This window comes from Triturus cristatus, chromosome 8 (assembly GCF_964204655.1).
Source record: "Triturus cristatus chromosome 8, aTriCri1.1, whole genome shotgun sequence".
NCBI lineage: Eukaryota > Metazoa > Chordata > Amphibia > Caudata > Salamandridae > Triturus > Triturus cristatus.
The window spans coordinates 873,009,386-873,028,068 of NC_140591.1; the positions used below are offsets into that span (position 1 = coordinate 873,009,386).

Genomic DNA, 18,683 nt, shown 5'->3' on the forward strand with positions numbered 1-18,683 from the left:
CAATAGACACTGCAGGATGATGCCAACCCGGCCCGCGCGCTGGGGTTGATCGGATGATAGCCCTTCTATGCTAATGAGAGCTTGTCAGGGACAGGTTGTTACGTCACGCGGTCTCCTCCCCCCGAAAGTTTGCTCATGTGAAAGTTGTTGGCTGTATGACTGGGAGAGCAGCTTACTGCACTGCAGCTGCAGTACCTCGTGTGAGATATTCAGCATCACCCAGTGACTACCTACCGGCTTGTGATTGTAACCATGATACCAAGACTGCTCTGCCTACTTTTCTGTTGGGATGTTGCAGTAACCGTGGGACGTGCACAGAAATTGCCTGGAGGCAAGTAGCACTTCAATTCTATTTATCTTTGAAACAGCTTGTTTGGTGACAGAACGCTAGCTAGCAGCATGCAAAAAAAATGTGATGCTCTGGGCAAAACGATTCCGTGTGAAATCAGTTACTTTTTAAATGAGACGAACGTGCAGCGACAGCGTGATATTTTTGTGGGGGGCGTGAGTAATCAATGCCCTGTGCATGGCAAAATAGATATAACGTTCTTGCACACGAAACGAATTATAATAAACGTATGGGTGAGAAATAAGCTGCGCGAGCTGCGCGAGCTGCGTCGGTGTTTCTGTCCGTGGGTGGCTTTGCGTGCACAGGCGCAGACCTCGTAATCTGGCCGAGGGGGCGCTGGACAGCTCAGGCAGTGCCCCGCCGGTCGGTGCAGCGTCGGCGCTCACCGGTGCAACGCTCGCAACTTTCTTGTTTTCTATTGATTTCCTTCTGTTGTCACGCAACGGCTTGCGAGCTCAGATTAAATAGCGTCAGTGCCAGAGTTTGACAGGAGGTTTGCAGGGCTGGCACGAAGGGACACTCAGCCCCTTGCTAATCTGATCCTGGGCACTTCAGTGCTGGCATTTCACTGCTGCAAGAACAGCTGTAGAGTAAAATTAAGATGACATTTGTAAAACGCGCCCATGGCTGTTTTCTTTATTCCACTGTACTTTCCTTTTATGCGTTATTGTCACCTGATGTATTAAAATGCATTCATGCCGTATTTTATTTGGCGCCGCAGCTTTTGATTTAGAAATTGACTCTAAAGTTAGATCATTCGGGGTGGTATTGAAGAGTGGCAGTCTGCTCCATAGGGCTCTATGCATGTGGTGGGGTCAGAGTGCAGTGCATGCTGTTAAAAACTTATGTTGTATTGGCCCCAACTGCAGGCTAATTCGGTTTGATCTGTGAACGGACTTGTGCGCCTGTCCCGTCGAGTCGACCCGAGCGTACAGATGTGAATAAAGCTGTGTTTTTTAGACCCGCTTCTTTAGATCGCCTCCTGTTGCTGATAGGACGGCGGCCATACGCGCTCGCAGCATACCTGTACGTTTTGAGATTTCTCTCTGTCAGGCACCACTGGCTGTGCCATCACAGAGCAACTCGCAGCCGGCTTTAGTTTTTCTGCCTGGGTAAGGGAGGGGGGTCTACCTATTCCTAATCCGCTGACCAACGTAAAGGGTGAGGTGCTATAAAGCTGGTTTGAGTTCCTAATTTAATACTAATAGGAAATGTATAACCCGAATGTAGATGCATGTATTGACAACCATGACTCTCCTATTTGTTGGATTAAATGCAATAACAGACTGCAAATACACAATTCCATCCAGAATTAAAGAGTGCATAGGCAGCCTCAGGTGAACAAGGTTTCCTTTTCTTATTAGTGTCTGTCTTCACTGTGGGTGAAGTTGGTCAAATGTTGGTCCTGTTATCAGAATTGCAGCGTTGCATTAATCTACATGCACCGTTGGTTGTTTAATGCTTTGAAGATGTACCTTACGTTTGACTGCACGAATTTGACGTTTGCATCTGCACCCATCCTCTAGGGCTTGCGAAAGTCCCCCCGGCATTCACCCTGGGGACGGAAAATGACTTTGCAAACTGGAGAAACATGCAAAAGTTGAACATGCCCTTTGCCCAGACAAGTCCTTAACATGTTGTCATGTGTTTCCTGCTGCATGATCATTACAATGATTGGTGGGGTGTTAGTCCAAAATCTGCGTGTGCTTGGCAGTGCCGCTTGATACAAAAGGTACTGGGAATTCGCAGTCATGTTGCCACATGCCAATAAATACAGTAAGTAGTTCCACGTTTGTGTCCAAATTTATCCACGTCATCTGTGACACCATCAACCAATCATGGCCTTTCAGCAAATAGTGCACTGCATTCTTGAACGTGTGGTAGGAGCACAGGCATATAAGCCACAGCATGAAAAGTGTGTTAAAAGCAGGGGCTGGCTCATGGTGGCAGGCGTGAGGGGCCACTTACTAGCAGTTCTACCCATGTCTATGGAAGAGACTTACCTGGTCTTGAGAAGCAGTACACTGGGGTATCTCTGTATTCAGCTCATCCTATGGCGAGTTAGCAGTGAAAGCCTTCTCTTATGGTTAGAAAATGGGTCATGCTGCATTGGCAAAGATGAAGTTCTTGTTTACCATTACATTGGAGAACCAAGTGTGCTACTTGTATGTTTCTCTGTTACCACTGCTGGAGATCGAGGCATTACTGGTATGTGCATGCAAACACCATCCAACATGGCAATGTGCACGCGAGGGCTTCATGTGGAATAAGGCTAACCACGCCCTGCAGCAACGAGCTAGAGTGTTACTGTGAGCAAACTACAAGATGACCTTTCATTCTGAACCCAACTAACCAAACAATGGCCATGCCCAAGCCCACCAGATGGGTTCTACTTGACGGACACGCTTATATTAGTAAAAAGTAGCCTTGGCGGTTTTACTGTCCGTTCTGGGCAGTGCTAAAACTTCCATCCACTGTACCCCGATAATTAAATGTGATCCCTACGAACCTTTTGAGGGCTGGCCCCAGATGTATGGTTCAGCTGCTTAGGATGTTGAGCTGAAGGAAGAAACGGTGTAGGTGCTGGCTGTACCTAGGGGACGCATGTCTTTCTGTCTCTGTAGAATGTGTGGGATTCCTCGGCTATCCTCATCCCAGCTACATTCTGACTTTGGGGGACTGCAAGCTGTTTTATAGCTTTGTTTGTGTGTTGGCTCTGAGCTAAAAAGATATCATTAGTGGCTTAAATGGACTGCTTTCCATACACGAACTTCTCTCGCGAGCGCTTGGCAGGGACAAGTGTACTGTGCTTTTGCTGTATTCATTTTCCGAGAAGTGTGTGTGGTTTTCATCACTGAACGGCATCTAACACGTGAAACCACTGACATAGGTAAACAATGAAGCAACCCCACGTTCTGCTGAACTACACACGACTGAAGCGCCTACTTTCGAGACTTCCCCAAGGTTATACGTTGTACGAATGCGCAGATAATGCTGCCAAATTTTAATTTGGCTGCATCCTTTTTTCAGAATCTGCTAAGCATCTGCTATGAGCACAAGCAGTACAGACGTATGTCGCACTTACTAGGACTTGGGAGTCAACCTGTTTCTGAGAAAAAAAGACTTCCAAGTGTCGGTTGGATCATTTGTCTAAGCTGTGGGACTAGACAGGTCTATCTTATTACTTATAAGAGGTGGCTACTAGTTTGCAGACTTGAAATGTCCCTCATCTTCAAAGTAGCCTCATTGAATGGGTAGAGAAATTCAGAATGGCAGAACAATGTTCCATTATTTATGACAAAGTCAATGTAATGCTTTAACTTCTAACAGACGTTCCCACTTGTAGAGTCTGTTTCCATTTGACAGCTAAGAACAGGGTGACCATCAAACCTGGACCATGTTCTAGCATCAGAGATGCAGCCACGCGGCTAGAGCTGCTGACCTAAGAACCGAGGAACAAGGCTTGAATTCTGGCCTCGCCTCAACACCCTATGATTCTGGGCAAACCATTTAATCTCAGTGTGTCTAAGAATAGTGCTCCGATGCCCTCGGTACAAGTTCATGCTATATAAAACTCCAACAGGTAGCACAAAAAATATTCAGAGTCAGACGTTAGACATATCTATGACATTACCATACTCACAATGGTCCTTAATATTGGTTGCCATATTAACAAAAGTTCTCCATGTTTATAGACCGGTTTACAAACCTTCGGTTGAAAGAAAACATCTTGAAGTACCACTACACTCATTTAAAAGTGTGCCCTACAACAATCAGCACACACTACTTCCATGAAAGTGTGTGACACTATGCACAGATCAATAATACCGACCAGCAATAATATTTCATTTAGTATATCATCAGGGATCTCCAACTTTTTCTGTAGTGAGAACGACTTCTGCTCAAAGAAAGTCCTTCCGAGCTACTAGCATATTCTATCAATGTCAAATACTGATAATATGTATCAACATTACACTATGACCACCATAAGTAGGATTACCAGTACTGACCACCCAAGGTTACCAGCCGGAATTCTAGGAAAACATTTATCATTATTAAATGCCTCTACCCGATTAATGAAGTAACATTCAAATCATCACATGTCTTGTGGCACAAAGGACATAACAACAGCAGTAAGTCTCTCCGTCTCAAATTGAATAATCATTCAGCTAGCAACCACACACCCTCCTTTTCACTGGCCTGGAACCATACTCTGCTCTCCTCAGCTCTTGCATTGATCATGCTCCCAATTAACACATTGTCACTCTAGCTCCTGCAGTCACACACTTTGGTGGGTCAGCACTAGTTACTGCTGCTACTATTCTTTAATGTCACACGTGTCAGATGTCCTGTGACTGATAGAGCAGGGTGCATAATGTGGCCATTCTGCTTGTTAGTTAGATTTAAAGTGGATAAAGATAGCCATGGGGCAGACCCCATAAGCCAACACAGCATGTGTTTGGGTGTTATCATGAACCCCTGCCATTGGTTTGGCTGGCTGCAACTCTTAAGGGTCTTGAAACTACCAGCGCTGCCGTCTTTAATATGCACTGACTCTCTGAGATTGGTTTGGTTTCACCTTTGAGACCTACTTTTATTTATTTATATTTATTGCGATTTTATATAGCGCGAACATTACCCGAAGGTGTCAGAGAGCTTTACAAAAGAACCAGTTGTGTTACATAAGGACTTTGGATTACATGAGTTACATAAGAGATACAAATGGAAAAAAAATGCAAATGTACAAGTTATAAAGTCACTCAAGGAAGAGATGCAAGCAGATAAACTCTAAGATCACATAGGAATGGTAGAAGTACAAAGGTCAGCTACATATACTAGTGGTTAGAGTAATATATATATACAAGTTGCAAATTCACACAGGGTTACATTTTAACAGTGATTAGGCTTAGACAATTAAATATTACATATTTACAGAGCAGGAAATTCTTGCCAGGTGTTCAGGTGGTGTTGCATTCAAGGGTGGAGGTCTTTACGAAATCAGGTCTCCCGCCCGGTTAAAGCAGTGAGGCCCCAGCAGGCCCAGCGGGCCAAAACCGCATATAGACATTGTAAGCTGCAGGCGCCATGTTTGAGTCAGGCAGGCTAAGAGTCAAAAGGAGGACAGTTCATTGATATGTAGCTTTTGTCAGATTCACCCCTTAGGGAGGATTGGTCTGCACTTACTGTCCCTTCTGGGCCCCAGTCTTGGGATTGCTCCTTCCCTCCTGCACATTATTTACCTCGCACGCCGATTCTGGCACTCGCGGTGGTATTGATGTCTGTATTTGTCCCCACTGCTGCCATTTTGGAGTCAGGCAGACCGCTTGGGTGCTTTCTAACTTGTTTAGATGCCACTGGGGAGCCCTGGTCCTGATGTCCCTTAAGCCCCAGGTGCCGATGTTCGCTGCGGCGTCTCTGCTCACCGGTAGGCTCTGGCGGCCCAAGGATTCACTCCGTCTCTGCGCTCCACCCCATGAGGCTCCGGCCGCATGTATCGACGGTCGAGTTCTCGGTGGCGGTTCCAGGTGCCCTCTCCGAACGGGCCGGGAGCCCACCAAGGATCTTCACACCCAAATTCGCCTCTTCAGGTGCATTGCATGCCCCAGAGCAGCCGGACGAGGCTCCAACGAGTGTCCAAAGCCCACTCTACTGCGGAGGGACTAGCTGCCGCTTCAGGGAGCAATCAACGGGACCAAAGAGGTGAGCAGGGACTTTGAGAGTTGGATGTGGTAAGATTGGAGGCGGATGGATGGGTAGACAAGGGGATTTTCACCGATTTAGTGATCTCTGACCCGGGAGCTCCCGGGCTGAGGTCCTACACGGCGGCCATCTTGTCCTTGAAAAAATACTTTGTACTTTAAGGGTGCTGGTGAGCTACCAGTAGCTCCAGAGCTACTTGTTGGAGACCCCCACTCTAAAACTACATCATCAATGTAAGTATATTATTATTATTTTTTTTACCTTCCAAACAATTTTAACTACTACATTCAACTAATATTCTTACCTATCCTTACCTTGCAATGTAGTGATTAGGTAAATGTAATGAATGAAATGTAATTGTCATGTGATGCAATGCATATAATAGAGTGTGGTATATTCCTTTGAATTTCAACCGAACTACAAAAGAACTTCAGCCTGCCTGATGCATCAAAATCATTCATTTGAACACACAGGATTGCTTAACATCAAGGGTTTTTTAGGGAAACACAATGCAACAAAACCTGACCTGAATGAAACTCTGTTTCTGATCCGCGACTGGGTATCCCTACATTCGCAGTCGCTCAAGTGTGGTGATGTGGACCCACTGCAGCAAGCTGCGACATTACAAAACACTTTAGTAAATTAAAAAATTGAAGGAAAATGTTGACCTAATTCACAAAGACTCTTTCCATAAGTAGGTGTGGCCTACTCTTAAGAATGAAGGAGTAAGGTACATGTACCCAAATAAAAAATCTTCTTGATTCGGCAGAGTAAATGCATCTCTGGGTTGGTAGCTATCGTGTTATATCCATAGTGACCTCTTGATCCTTGGTAAGCCCACTCCTCACTTCACGCTAGGCCCTCTTATGGACATGCAAGTCCATTGTGTGGGAGAGCAGACCAGCATCCAAGACAACAAATAGACCAGATACACTTCACAAAGCGTTTTCTGTGAGGTGTTGTGTCTTACTTCCTACTTAGTTGTGGTTTACTAATGTATTTCCAAAAATAAGACACCCGTCGAAAAAAGTTATGTTAATCAGACATAGAAAAGATACAAAAGGTGTCAGGTTTCTGCTACTCCATCCATCTTTCTTTCTTTTTTCTATTGGTACACCACACTCCTTCCTGTTTTCACAGTACCTTTTATGATAGCTCAATTGGAAAGTACATTCTCTACTGAGTCCTGTGTGTAACCTGAGAGTCACTCCTTCTTCCATCATTCCCGAAGTCAATAAACCACATACTTTTAGGTGTGGTAATAGTAGCACCTTTTATTTGCAGTGCTACAAAATTCTCACATGAACAGTTGTAAGAAAAGAACTATGGAGCTCATTACTATGGCTGGCGGACATCAGTCCACCCGCCATCGCTGCGGAGTTGGGACTGCCCACCGGTAAGGCAGCGGTCCCGGTGAGTGTATTAGGATGTCCCCGCCACCATGGCGGGCGCATCCAGGCGCCTGATCATTGCGGACGGTGCTGCTGGCTGCAGCACTGTTCGCAATTCACAAATGCCACATAGTTCATTTCCATGCACAACGTGGCAGGCCCCACGCGGTGCCTGCCACCTTGTGCATGGAAATGATGGTACCCAGAATTTAGCCTCCGCCAGCCTAACCATGGCAGTGGAACCGCCATGGAAATGCTGGCTTATGCCAGCATTGTAATCTCGACGGCGGTGCTTGCTACGCACCGCTGCCATTTCACACATGCTGAACGCTCCGCCAGGCAATCGTGACGATTGCCATGGTGGAAGCGTGGAGGGCAGTCTTTGTGACTGCCGCGGTCACTAAGAATTCCCCCCACCATCCTAATGTGGTGGGGGGAAATGGGAGTCAGGTGGCGGAGGGACCGTCACCGCCGGCCCGGCGGTGGCAGTCCCTCCGCCATCGTAATGAGCCCCTATGTAATTAAGACACATAGTCACAGTACTGGCTTGGAAGGACTGCCACAAGCAGTGAGGACCTGCATTCTGAAGATTTGCCGCTACCACCAACTCTAGTACTTAAGACAAACTGTTCCAGTAGGAGGTGCGTTGAACTTCAGCTGCAATCCAGGCCATCTTGTGGGATAGGGCCCTGAAGTTGGATAACTGGATCTGTTAGCAGGCCACACTGAATGAGACTTTTGCGAATCATGATAATTTGACCCCGCTCAATGCACTTTATTTCTCCTAATTGAGATCTGACTTTTAAGCTCCTCTAGGGCTAAGTACTCTATGATGCTCTGTTGAAAGAGATTTATAATGCAGATTGTCGCTCTCATGATTTATGTTATATTGGCCTGTAAAATGCTTTCTTGCTGCCTAAACTGTCAAAACAAATTCCGGGGGCTTGGTTAAACTGTTGCACTTACAAATATTTTAATATGTGTGAGATAATGAGCTGCAGATCGCCCAGGGAGTTTGAGAGAGAAGATATTTTAAATCAAATGTAATTTTACATTCATTTTAGGCTGGTGATATGTGCTTATTGAAATGATTTAATTAAGTGTTCTGTATTGGTGGTTTTATGATATTTGTAATTGTATATCAATGAATTGGGTAATATGCTATCTTTCTGTAATAATGTATTTCTTGGAAATAAAGAATTTGATCTGATCTGAATATCCCTCCGAGGACTTCTATCAGAGAAGAATATAGAGAATTAACTGTGGGCAACAGTGAATATTTTAGACCAAGTGGTTTGATGCGTCAATAAATACACAATTGGTAGTGGGTGACAAGATTTCCATCATTGTAATTCATGCTAAAGGATTCAAACAGAAACTATATATAACAAAGTAACTCCCAGCAGTAATACACTACCTCCTTGTCCGTCTTCCTGGATGCAGTCCTTGCGCATGAGATACTTCTCCTTTCTGGCAGAACTAATTGCCTAGCCGAAACCCAAAAAGTTCCCCCAAGATGGCCCCTGTTACCCAGGAGCCACCACAAAAGGGAGGCACTATGGAAGGACTTCCTGTAACATACAAGGCAAAAAAGACAACAGGAAAACAGGAAATAGTCAAACGCCATGTCCAGGCTGGAGGCCAGGACTCAGGACTGCATCCAGGAAGACCAGGACTCGGAGTAATGAAGATTGCCAGTAAGTAACCGGGCATTACTGGTGACAACCACAGCCCGTATAGGGCGTGCCACCAGGCGGTGACGTGGGGCGGGCAGGGTGGGAGGGTCTAAAATGCACATACGGACGATTTCAGTTAAGTAACGGGAAAAAAAATTGTTGCGCGCGCTGCATCGCATTTGGCGATGCAGCGCGCGCAACGAAATTCTTTTTTTTTTCTTTTCGTTACTTACCTGAAATCGTCCGTATGCCACATTTTACAACCCCCCACCCTGCCCCTCCCCCACCCCACGTCACCGCCCGATGGCACGCCCTATACGGGCCGTGGCTGACTGGTGATGAATGACCTCTGCGGTGAAGGATGACAATGCAGGATTAAAACTATTGGGGCAATATTTGTTATGTGTTCAAAATCACCAGCCCATTCAGAATTAAACAATACATTGTGTTACAGAGCTCCAGCATTATGAGAGGAGAGTGTCCTAGCAGCTAAGTTGTGGAATGTGTGACCAGAAAACCTAGGTCCGAATTGCTATTTGGGTTCCCTTTTTAGCAGCATTCTGTCACTTGGCCAAACTACTTAATCGCTCAGTGTCATTCATTCATCTGACATGAGTTGGAGTACACGATAAATGGCATGTTATTTCAGATGAGTTTATTTCTTAGTTATTGTTTGATAACAACCATAAAATCATAACAATATCAAACGCTTAAACCAGAATACAAAATACATTAAGCTATTAAGTGCAACCAAAAAAGTATTGACGTAGTAAATTAGATATTTTATTCTCGCTGAATCTTTTATTTCATAATTTTAACCATTAATTGCTCAAAATCTTCCTTCTCTGATACAGTCAAATTAAGGGAACACATACTCTGCCCAATCAGTGTATCAAAAAGGGGTATAAAAATCATTTAAAATGGTGGGACTCTGATTCCTATTCACAATACCTGCAAAGTCTACTACTACTCCTATCCAGGCGGCAATTATCAAGGGCCACATTACACATGCGGCACAGGGTCAAGACTGATTTGCATATAGCCATGTCTGAACTGGGGTGGCGTGGTGAGCAAAATAGCGATGGATTAAACCCAGATCTGTGACTGGGGGCGAATGTTTTGCCAATGTGCAACATTCCGTCCATCATCTTGTGTGTTTTGCTGTTCACCCTATGTGGGAAGGGTATGCCCAGACATGGGTCCCGTGCTCACTACACCACTGGTGTCAAGCTATTCTGGCTGAAGAGGGGTGAAGCCCCGAAACCGGTCCTAAGACGCTTGATTCCGGTCCAGGGAAGACATGGCTTGGCAGTTCGGGCTGGACTGTTCCCATGAGGCACAGGGTCAAGACTGATTTGCATATGGCCATATCTGAACTGGGGTGGCGTGGTGAGCAAAATAACGATGGATTAAACCCAGATCTGTGACTGGGGGCGAATGTTTTGCCAATGTGCAACATTCCGTCCATCATCTTGTGTGTTTTGCTGTTCACCCTATGTGGGAAGGGTATGCCCAGACGTGGGTCCCGTGCTCACTACGTCACTAGAGTCAAGCTATTCTGGCTGAAGAGGGGTGAAACCCCGAAACCGGTCCTAGGATGCTTGATTCCGGTCCAGGGAAGATATGGCTTGGCAGTTCGGGCTGGACTTTTTCCATAAGGCACAGGGTCAAGACTGATTTGCATATGGCCATGTCTGAACTGGGGTGGCGTGGTGAGCAAAATAACAATGGATTAAACCCAGATCTGTGACTGGGGGCGAATGATTTGCCAATGTGCAACATTCCGTCCATCATCTTGTGTGTTTTGCTGTTCACCTTATGTGGGAAGGGTATGCCCAGACGTGGGTCCTGTGCTCACTACGCGACTAGAGTCAAGCTATTCTGGCTGAAGAGGGGTGAAACCCCGAAACCGGTCCTAGGATGCTTGATTCCGGTCCAGGGAAGACATGGCTTGGCAGTTCGGGCTGGACTGTTCCCATAAGGCACAGGGTCAAGACTGATTTGCATATGGCCATGACTGAACTGGGGTGGCGTGGTGAGCAAAATAACAATGGATTAAACCCAGATCTGTGACTGGGGGCGAATGTTTTGCCAATGTGCAACATTCCGTCCATCATCTTGTGCGTTTTACATTACACATTCGGCGCACTTTCCTTCATTGCGCAGGGTGCACCTTTAAAAAGGTGTGCCCGGTGCAGTGAAGGAAAGCGTGTCACATTATAGGGAATGCCCTGACCCCAGGCCAACTATGAATTAGTGCTGCCCTAGGGGTTGCGCATTCTCGTGAAATACAGAGCGTCTGCTTTACAGCCGCTCTGTGTTTCACAGTGCAGACTGCATCCCCCCAGCACTTTTAAAGGGGAATAGAGATCCCTTTGCAGGCAGGGGTAGTCAGTGACTGCACCCGCCTGCAATGGAATATCTGGGGAGTCCATGGGACCCCCTTTACCCCTGCAGAGGGCTGCTCTCAGGAGGTGCATTGACAGTGCGCCACCTTTTAGGTGGCTTTTGCCTCTGCACCTGCGTCCATAATACAGTGCGGGCGCAGAGGCAAAGGGATTCTCTCATTTACATGGGGCATGCCCCCATGCCAAAATGGGGCCGCCGCCTTGAAGATAGTGCTGGCGCTTTATGTGCTCTACACCTTGAAATTCAGGAGCAAGTCTGCTCAAGACAGGCGCAAGACCCAACTGCTCATAGAAAAATAGTCTTTGAATTGGAATCGTATTGAATAAAATCTTCACTTCTGTTCAAAATATTGTATTGAATTATATTCAAATACAACTAATAAAGACAATACATAAAATATAATTATTTAGCAAAAAAATACCTAAATAACATTGCATATCATAACCAAAGTCATAAAAAATTACAATTCTAATTCGCAGAATATTGAGTAATGAAATAAAAGCAGCTGTTTAATATGGGCTACTGTTTACCTGTTAAAGTCGAACATGTTCAACTGTGGTTAGATTATCCCTTTATAAGAACAAATGCAGTTTTCCTGCAGAGAACATAGTGGTGAAAATACAATTGTAGATTGGATCCCAATGGAATAATAAGTGGACACATTGGTGCAGGAAACTTATACTACGAATAGGGACCTTCTCAGACTGCCAATGTGCGGTGCCTGAATAAAAACCACATCTGAAACACCTAGCCCTGGGTTAGCAACTGGCGCCCTCTCCCAGATTACCAAGTGGTTTTTTGCAGCCTTATAATGAGCACGTGACGAGGGAGGGTTTCAGGTATCATGCAAAGCTTAGTGTGCACCACACCAAGATACTATCACTTGTATAATCTACACCGAGGCCGTCCTAATTTACTTACTGGTAAACAGATAAAGAGGCAATTGATGCCTTTTGGTACCATGTTGAGGTCAAAGGGCAATCTCCCCAGAGGGCCATTAGTTGCAAATGTCAACTGCTGATTAAGAGCATGCTTTGGGACTTCAGGGCAAAAGGTCACTCAAAAGCCACGTTGAAAGACCGACAGCCATTGATGCTGTTGGCTGGTATGTTTTTTCAGTATATTGCAAAAACTCACCAGGAGAGCCTCTGGTGGAAGTTTGCAGGATTCCTTTGCAGAGCTGACCGCATTTACAAATATTATGTTGTCTTTTAATAGCATCATTTTTAATTTCAGAAGGATGAACTTTGGCAAAACCATTTTACTCACAAACCTACTTTGAAAAATAAAACATTTTCAGTGCCACACCGCTGAAAAAGCACAAGACCTAGAACATCTACTGCAATCCACCTGACGGTCACTAAACAGCCAAATGATTGAAAATAAACCAATCAATATTGTTTGACAACGGCCAGTTTTCTTAACCTCAAGCAGAAACGTTGTGGCACAAGCTTGTTACAGCAATAAGGGATTATCAAAACAAACACCATATGCAGCTTGGGTTGTGATGGTTGGCCGTGAGCAGGGCCGGCTTTAGGGCGGTGCCATGGGTGCGCCCGCACTGGGCGCTGACCTGGAAGGGGGGGGCTCACCTCAGGGGGGGGCGGTGTGTTTAGCAATTCCTTAGGATTTAAAAGCACCTGCTGCAGAGTTCCATGTCTGTCCAGAGAGAAAGAGGGAGATTGGAGTTTTGTCTAGTGGCAGTTTTGACTTGCCATAAAGTAGAACAGATCTGTATTGTATGTGGAAAGCTGGGTGGATTTGTAAAGCGAGCCTTACCAACGCTTTAAAACACATGAAATGTATGTGAGAGAGGGGGTACTAAGAGATGAGGGGCACTTTTGCTGAGTGGTAGAGAGGGAATCCAAGGAGGAGGTAAGGGAGGAGGGGGTGCCCCAAAAAATTGTTGAATCAGGCACCACCAGCGCTAAAGCCAGCCCTACTTGTGAGCACCGTGCCACCATGGGCATGGGGTTAGCAGCCACTTGATTCTGGCTCATTAAAAAAACAAAAATGGGACATAAAACGGTCTCATAATTAGCAAGAGCAGGAAAGGGACATAAAAAAGGCCTCATATATCAGTTTTTTGGTATCCTAAAAAATGCGAAGACTTGCTCACTCTCCAGGTCATTGCACAATATTGGACAATTGTAAAGTGTAATTTAACCTAGATACTAGAAGGGAATGCTGTGTTCAAGACATGCTACTGGGATTCAAGGTTCATGTCAATTAACAGTCAGATATATGTGTCTTGCATTCGAAGTTATGGACACACAGCAGGCCATGTACTGGCCCCAATTTTGTATCTGGCCTAGAAAACAGCTTTAGCTGTTTTGACACCCTCTTGTAATCAAACTTTTCATAAATAAAATGTACATACATAGTAGATAAATAGAGACGTTGGGTCAGCTTTCTTCACCCATTGGTCTGTTTACCTGTCATTCACATTTTGATTCCACCCACTATAGCACACGTTATAGGAGAGTGGGTCCGCCCACTTAAGCCATTGGCTCTCTTGCACTATAAGTAGCAGCGTTTTTCTCATGAGCAAATGTGCACATCCACTTTACTAGAAGTGTACTTCAGCGCCAGAGCTCGAGGCCAATACTTTTTTTGCTTATAATTTTTTCTTCCCATGCTTTAATTTTTTTATTATATTTTAGTCATCCTTGTTTATTTAAACAATGTCTATGGGTTACGGATATTCTAAAAACACAGACCCTGGGCTGCGGGGGGAGGGGGGATTTATGGGACTAGCACAGCTCTTCCTACCTAAAACAGTCATAAGTGACGAAAAGGCGGTGCTCTTCCTGCGGACCAAAATAGTGCCCTGTGCGTGCTGGTGAGCGCAATGTTCTATCCTGTGTTAAGGCATCCCTTTTAATAGGGCACCAGATCTCTCATTCACATTGGGAATCATGCTTCATCTTAGGCATCATGAGCCACTACCCCCGTTTCTTTCCAACAAAAAGAATCGCATTTACCTGTGATGTGTAACAAAACCAGAAATGGGTTCTATACCTATTTTAAGAACACCCCTCTGCTTAGAAGCACCCCAACTATTTTATTAGAATTATATGCAATTATTTTTTTTCATTTGAAGTTTTTGTTGCAAGCGTTTTCTTCTTTCATTTTATCATTTTTAAACCTGCAATAATAAAAATATATATATATATATATCGCTTTAGCTTGCCAAGGCCAGACCTTTTGGATTTTCCAATGCTTGATTGGTTTTGTGAAAAAGAATCCAGCATTTTGCTTATAAAATTGTTGCTTTTCCATTTAATTAAAGTTCTTTTCTTCCTACTTGGGAAAGATTAAAATAATATGATAACATTATTTAGTCAGTGATTAGCATTGGTGCTTTCTTGCTTTTTTAGTGCTTTTTGATATTTAAAATTTAAAAATGTATTTCTACTGTTCTCTTGGTGCAATTTTGTTTATGTGGTATTATCTTGATCATTACATGTTTCTTCTTTTTACTAAATAGGTTTGGGAATTCTGACTATTGGTTTCTTGTCTTGGTTGTTGTTTTGTTCTGTTTAATCACTTTACATGTTTTCTCAGAGAGAGACTGTTTGTTGCATGGCGCCATAGCTATCAGTGGTAGGCCAAGGCGCCTTCGCTGTAACTATTTATCTAGCACAGCAGTGAGTTTTTCATTTTGTGGAAGTTCATTCTTTGTCCACCTCGTTAATGATCCGGAACTCACATTATTTGAACAGTGTGAACCTAGCTGAAGCACTACATAGCTCGGTACATCAATGAGGTGGCTGGGATTCAAGAACATGTGCATCAATTAGATACTTTCACATTTTAAATTACACTGTTACATTCCATTTGTTCAGATGTATAATAGTTTGCATTTGTTATATTGTGTAGGCAGTGGGAGATTAAGTCATTTGCCCAGAAATCCACGATTTTTAGTCAAATGCCACAGCCGGGATTAGAACCCAGATCCCCTTGTTCCAAAGTTGACAATTTAGCAAGTAGATTACATCTTCCCTATAGATGACATATCACAGGCTTGCCTGGGTGAATAGCAGGCTGCAGGAGATTGTCAGAGATCAATGGGTAGTAGAAAATGAGGCATCACTGACAGCTGGGGCAGAGATACTTAGAAGGCGTGTGAAGGATGAGAGGCTGGGAAGGGGTGAGATCAGGCATTCGAAGTAGGACATACAGTGGAAGTAGAGAAAGAGAATTCAGGAACCGAAGAAGAAGCTCAGTGTGATCTGTTAAAATCAAGCTTTAATGCTTGAAGGAATCCAAAGCTTGTATCCACCACTGCGGAAACCTGCGTTGTAAGGACAGTAAATTGTCGAACTTCACCCCTAAGATCTTTACAACTGTCAAAGGTGGGATGGAGGAGATGCCATTTCAGGTCAACAACTCGATCACCAATTAGACTGGAGGGAGTCCATTAGGCTGGTCCACAGGATAAGGTAGAAGATTATGGTTTTAAGGCAACTGCCTACAAGGCAGTTCGAATGGGATGGTGGGCCTAGCAGATACTGGAAGAAATGTGCATTCGACTACTTGTGAAGTGGCGACAGTTTAAAAAAATCATTTTTCAGATTAAGGTGCACAAGAGCTGTTGGTGCAAGAAACTGGCTTCCGTTTGAGAGTGTGCCAGTTTAGTAGTGTAATGAAGAAGGTGCTATAAAAATGTGGACTTGTGCATAGGTAACACAGGATGCATTCATTGCATATTGTGGCATCCTTAGAAGCAGCAGTACAGTGAGTGCATTAAGAAGGCGTCATAAAACCGGACTGCTTGAGGGTAAATCGTTGCAAGATCAACATACGCTCTTTCCACAAACTGCCCCTGATCTTTCATGCGCCGACATTTGTGTGAGAGGTATATCCTTGGCTATACATCCCAGCGCTGATATGTGGCACACAGCCAGTAAGGCATAGTTAAGTGTGAGTGGTTCAGTTATGATAGTGCCACATGAGATACCTGATAGCACCAATGTTTATGGAAATAGGATCTTGCCATGTTAGAGGTTGCCAGGAAGAATGAAGGCAAGTCACCCACTGATGGCTGGCAATTGGAAGGGCCATTGTGGCTCCTACTGTGGGCCAGGTCAAATGGGGCAACTAATATCAGCAAACCTAGTTGTTGTGTATGACAAACTGTGATTTCCCCCCGTGATCATCCTGAAGTAACTGTCAAAATGGCAACATCGCTAATGTGGTTCTACTAAGAACTTGGTCACCTTTGTTTTGGTTTTCTAGTTTTAGTTAGGAAAATGTACCAATAAATAAACATTATTGAAAATGAATGAGCAAGTCTTAAAGCAGCACCAGAGACATCAAAGAGATGTCCCACTGCTGAAAGTAGAAGCAAGAAAACTGGCAGAGATAAATATTTCAGCAAAATACCAGGGTTTTCTGAAAAGCAAGATGGATGAATAGGGTCGTGAGAGGTGATGGTAGGCTGTTCTGTGCTTTTGCTGCTAAGTAGGAGAAAGATCTGAGTCCTCTGATGCATGGAAGTATAAATAGATTAGCTAAAGCTGAGTAATAGGAATGGGCAGGCATTTATCTTCGGAAACTAGATTTAAGAAATGAAGTGCTGTGATTGCTCAAGGCCATATGCGCTATGAACAGTAATGTAAAAAGTACGCCTGTGAATGGCAACTAATATAATTTGACCAGGTAATTGGAGATATGAACATGCCTTGGTAAGCCAATCACCAGGCGAGGTGTGATATTTTTAAGTATTTGCAGAACCCTAGTGTTGTTTATGGGTAATTCCCAAGTACAATGCATTGGATGGTCCAATTCGGAAGAAATTAAGGATTGAGCTGAGTTGATAGCAGGTAGGTAGATGCAGCTGCATCTTCCCTAGCATTCTGAAAGTGTCAAACAAGAGGCTGCTAAAATTATTAGTAGTATTGCTGGAAAATGTGATATCGAGATTCTGGACTGCTCCACTTATCGCTTAGTGGGATGACTTAAGACTGTCCGCAAAGTAACCCGCAGAAAATTGCTGTCTTGCTGTTTGGCGACAACCTCTTTCCTGGATGGTCTGTGGCCTGGTTTGAGTAGTTGCGCATTACCCCCCATCCTCCACGGAGGTGGATAAGAACTTAGAGGTGCACGTAAATACATATCTATCCTTCAAATTTCAAATCTCAGCAGTAGTTAAAACCTCCTATTGGACACTTAAAATGTTAGAAACATTTCTCAACCTATTGCCCTGGGAAGCCCAGACATCAGTAGTCTAGGCATTTATTTTCTTAATGCTGGACAACGCTAACATCCTTTACCCATGGGTCCCGACTACCTGATACAGTGACTGCAAATGGTACAGAACAGAGCAAGTTACCTTGTATTTAAACTTCCCACACATGCCTCAATCTCCCTCTACCATATCCAACTGCACTGGCTACTGGTGGAAAAAAGGATTATGTTCAAAGCGCTGAAGGTGGCACATTCGGCCTTCTACAAGACTGGTCCCAAATACCTGTCCAACAGGATTTGTTAATACTGTCCAAATATACCTCTTGCTTTCACAGTCTGCCTGGCTACTGACTACACCTTACACCAAATGAAAGAAGCTGGGCGACTCTGCCTGCTTTATTCTGGCAGTCAAGTACTGGAACAATCTCCCTTTTGCACTCAGATGCATCTCTGAAATAAACATATTTCGACAACAACTGAAAACGCATCTGTTCAAACTGTAGGGTGATTAATATTCACTTTTTTGTGCTGTTTTGCCATAGCACTGGGACACTCCTGTAGTAGATGTGCGCTTTAGAAGTGCATTCATTCATTCCTTCCACTTATGGACGAGAGGGCCACAATGATCATGGCCACCAGGCCTCTGACCACATACCTGACGGACCAGTTTCCTGAAAGAAGAGAATCTCAGTCTCATCGGAATACAGTCTAAGGCAATTGGAATCCATCCAAAAGGCCAAATAGAGCAGACACCCTTCAAAACCTTTTTGCATAATCGTATCTGCCTATGGACGCATATATGTTACCAATTATTGTGCATCATTTGCACAAGTATAAAAATAAAATCATGTTTCCTGATAAGGTGAACCATGGGAGTTATGTATAAGTTAAAAAGCATGAGACTGGGTGCCGTGTTGCCTTTAGTTAGAGTCCTGATTGTGGAATGAAAGAAAGAGAGTGGAGTAG

At 44.3% G+C, this 18,683-nt stretch overlaps 1 protein-coding gene across 1 annotated transcript in view; it reads left to right on the plus strand.

Moving 5' to 3' along the window:
* ABI3BP (ABI family member 3 binding protein) overlaps nucleotides 1-18,683 on the plus strand; it is a 1,978,933-nt gene continuing 1,960,250 nt past the window's right edge. The window contains exon 1 of the mRNA XM_085622401.1: nucleotides 1-331. Within this exon, the coding sequence (XP_085478527.1) occupies nucleotides 253-331 (79 nt within the window). The 5' untranslated portion in view covers nucleotides 1-252. The remainder of the gene's footprint in view (nucleotides 332-18,683) is intronic.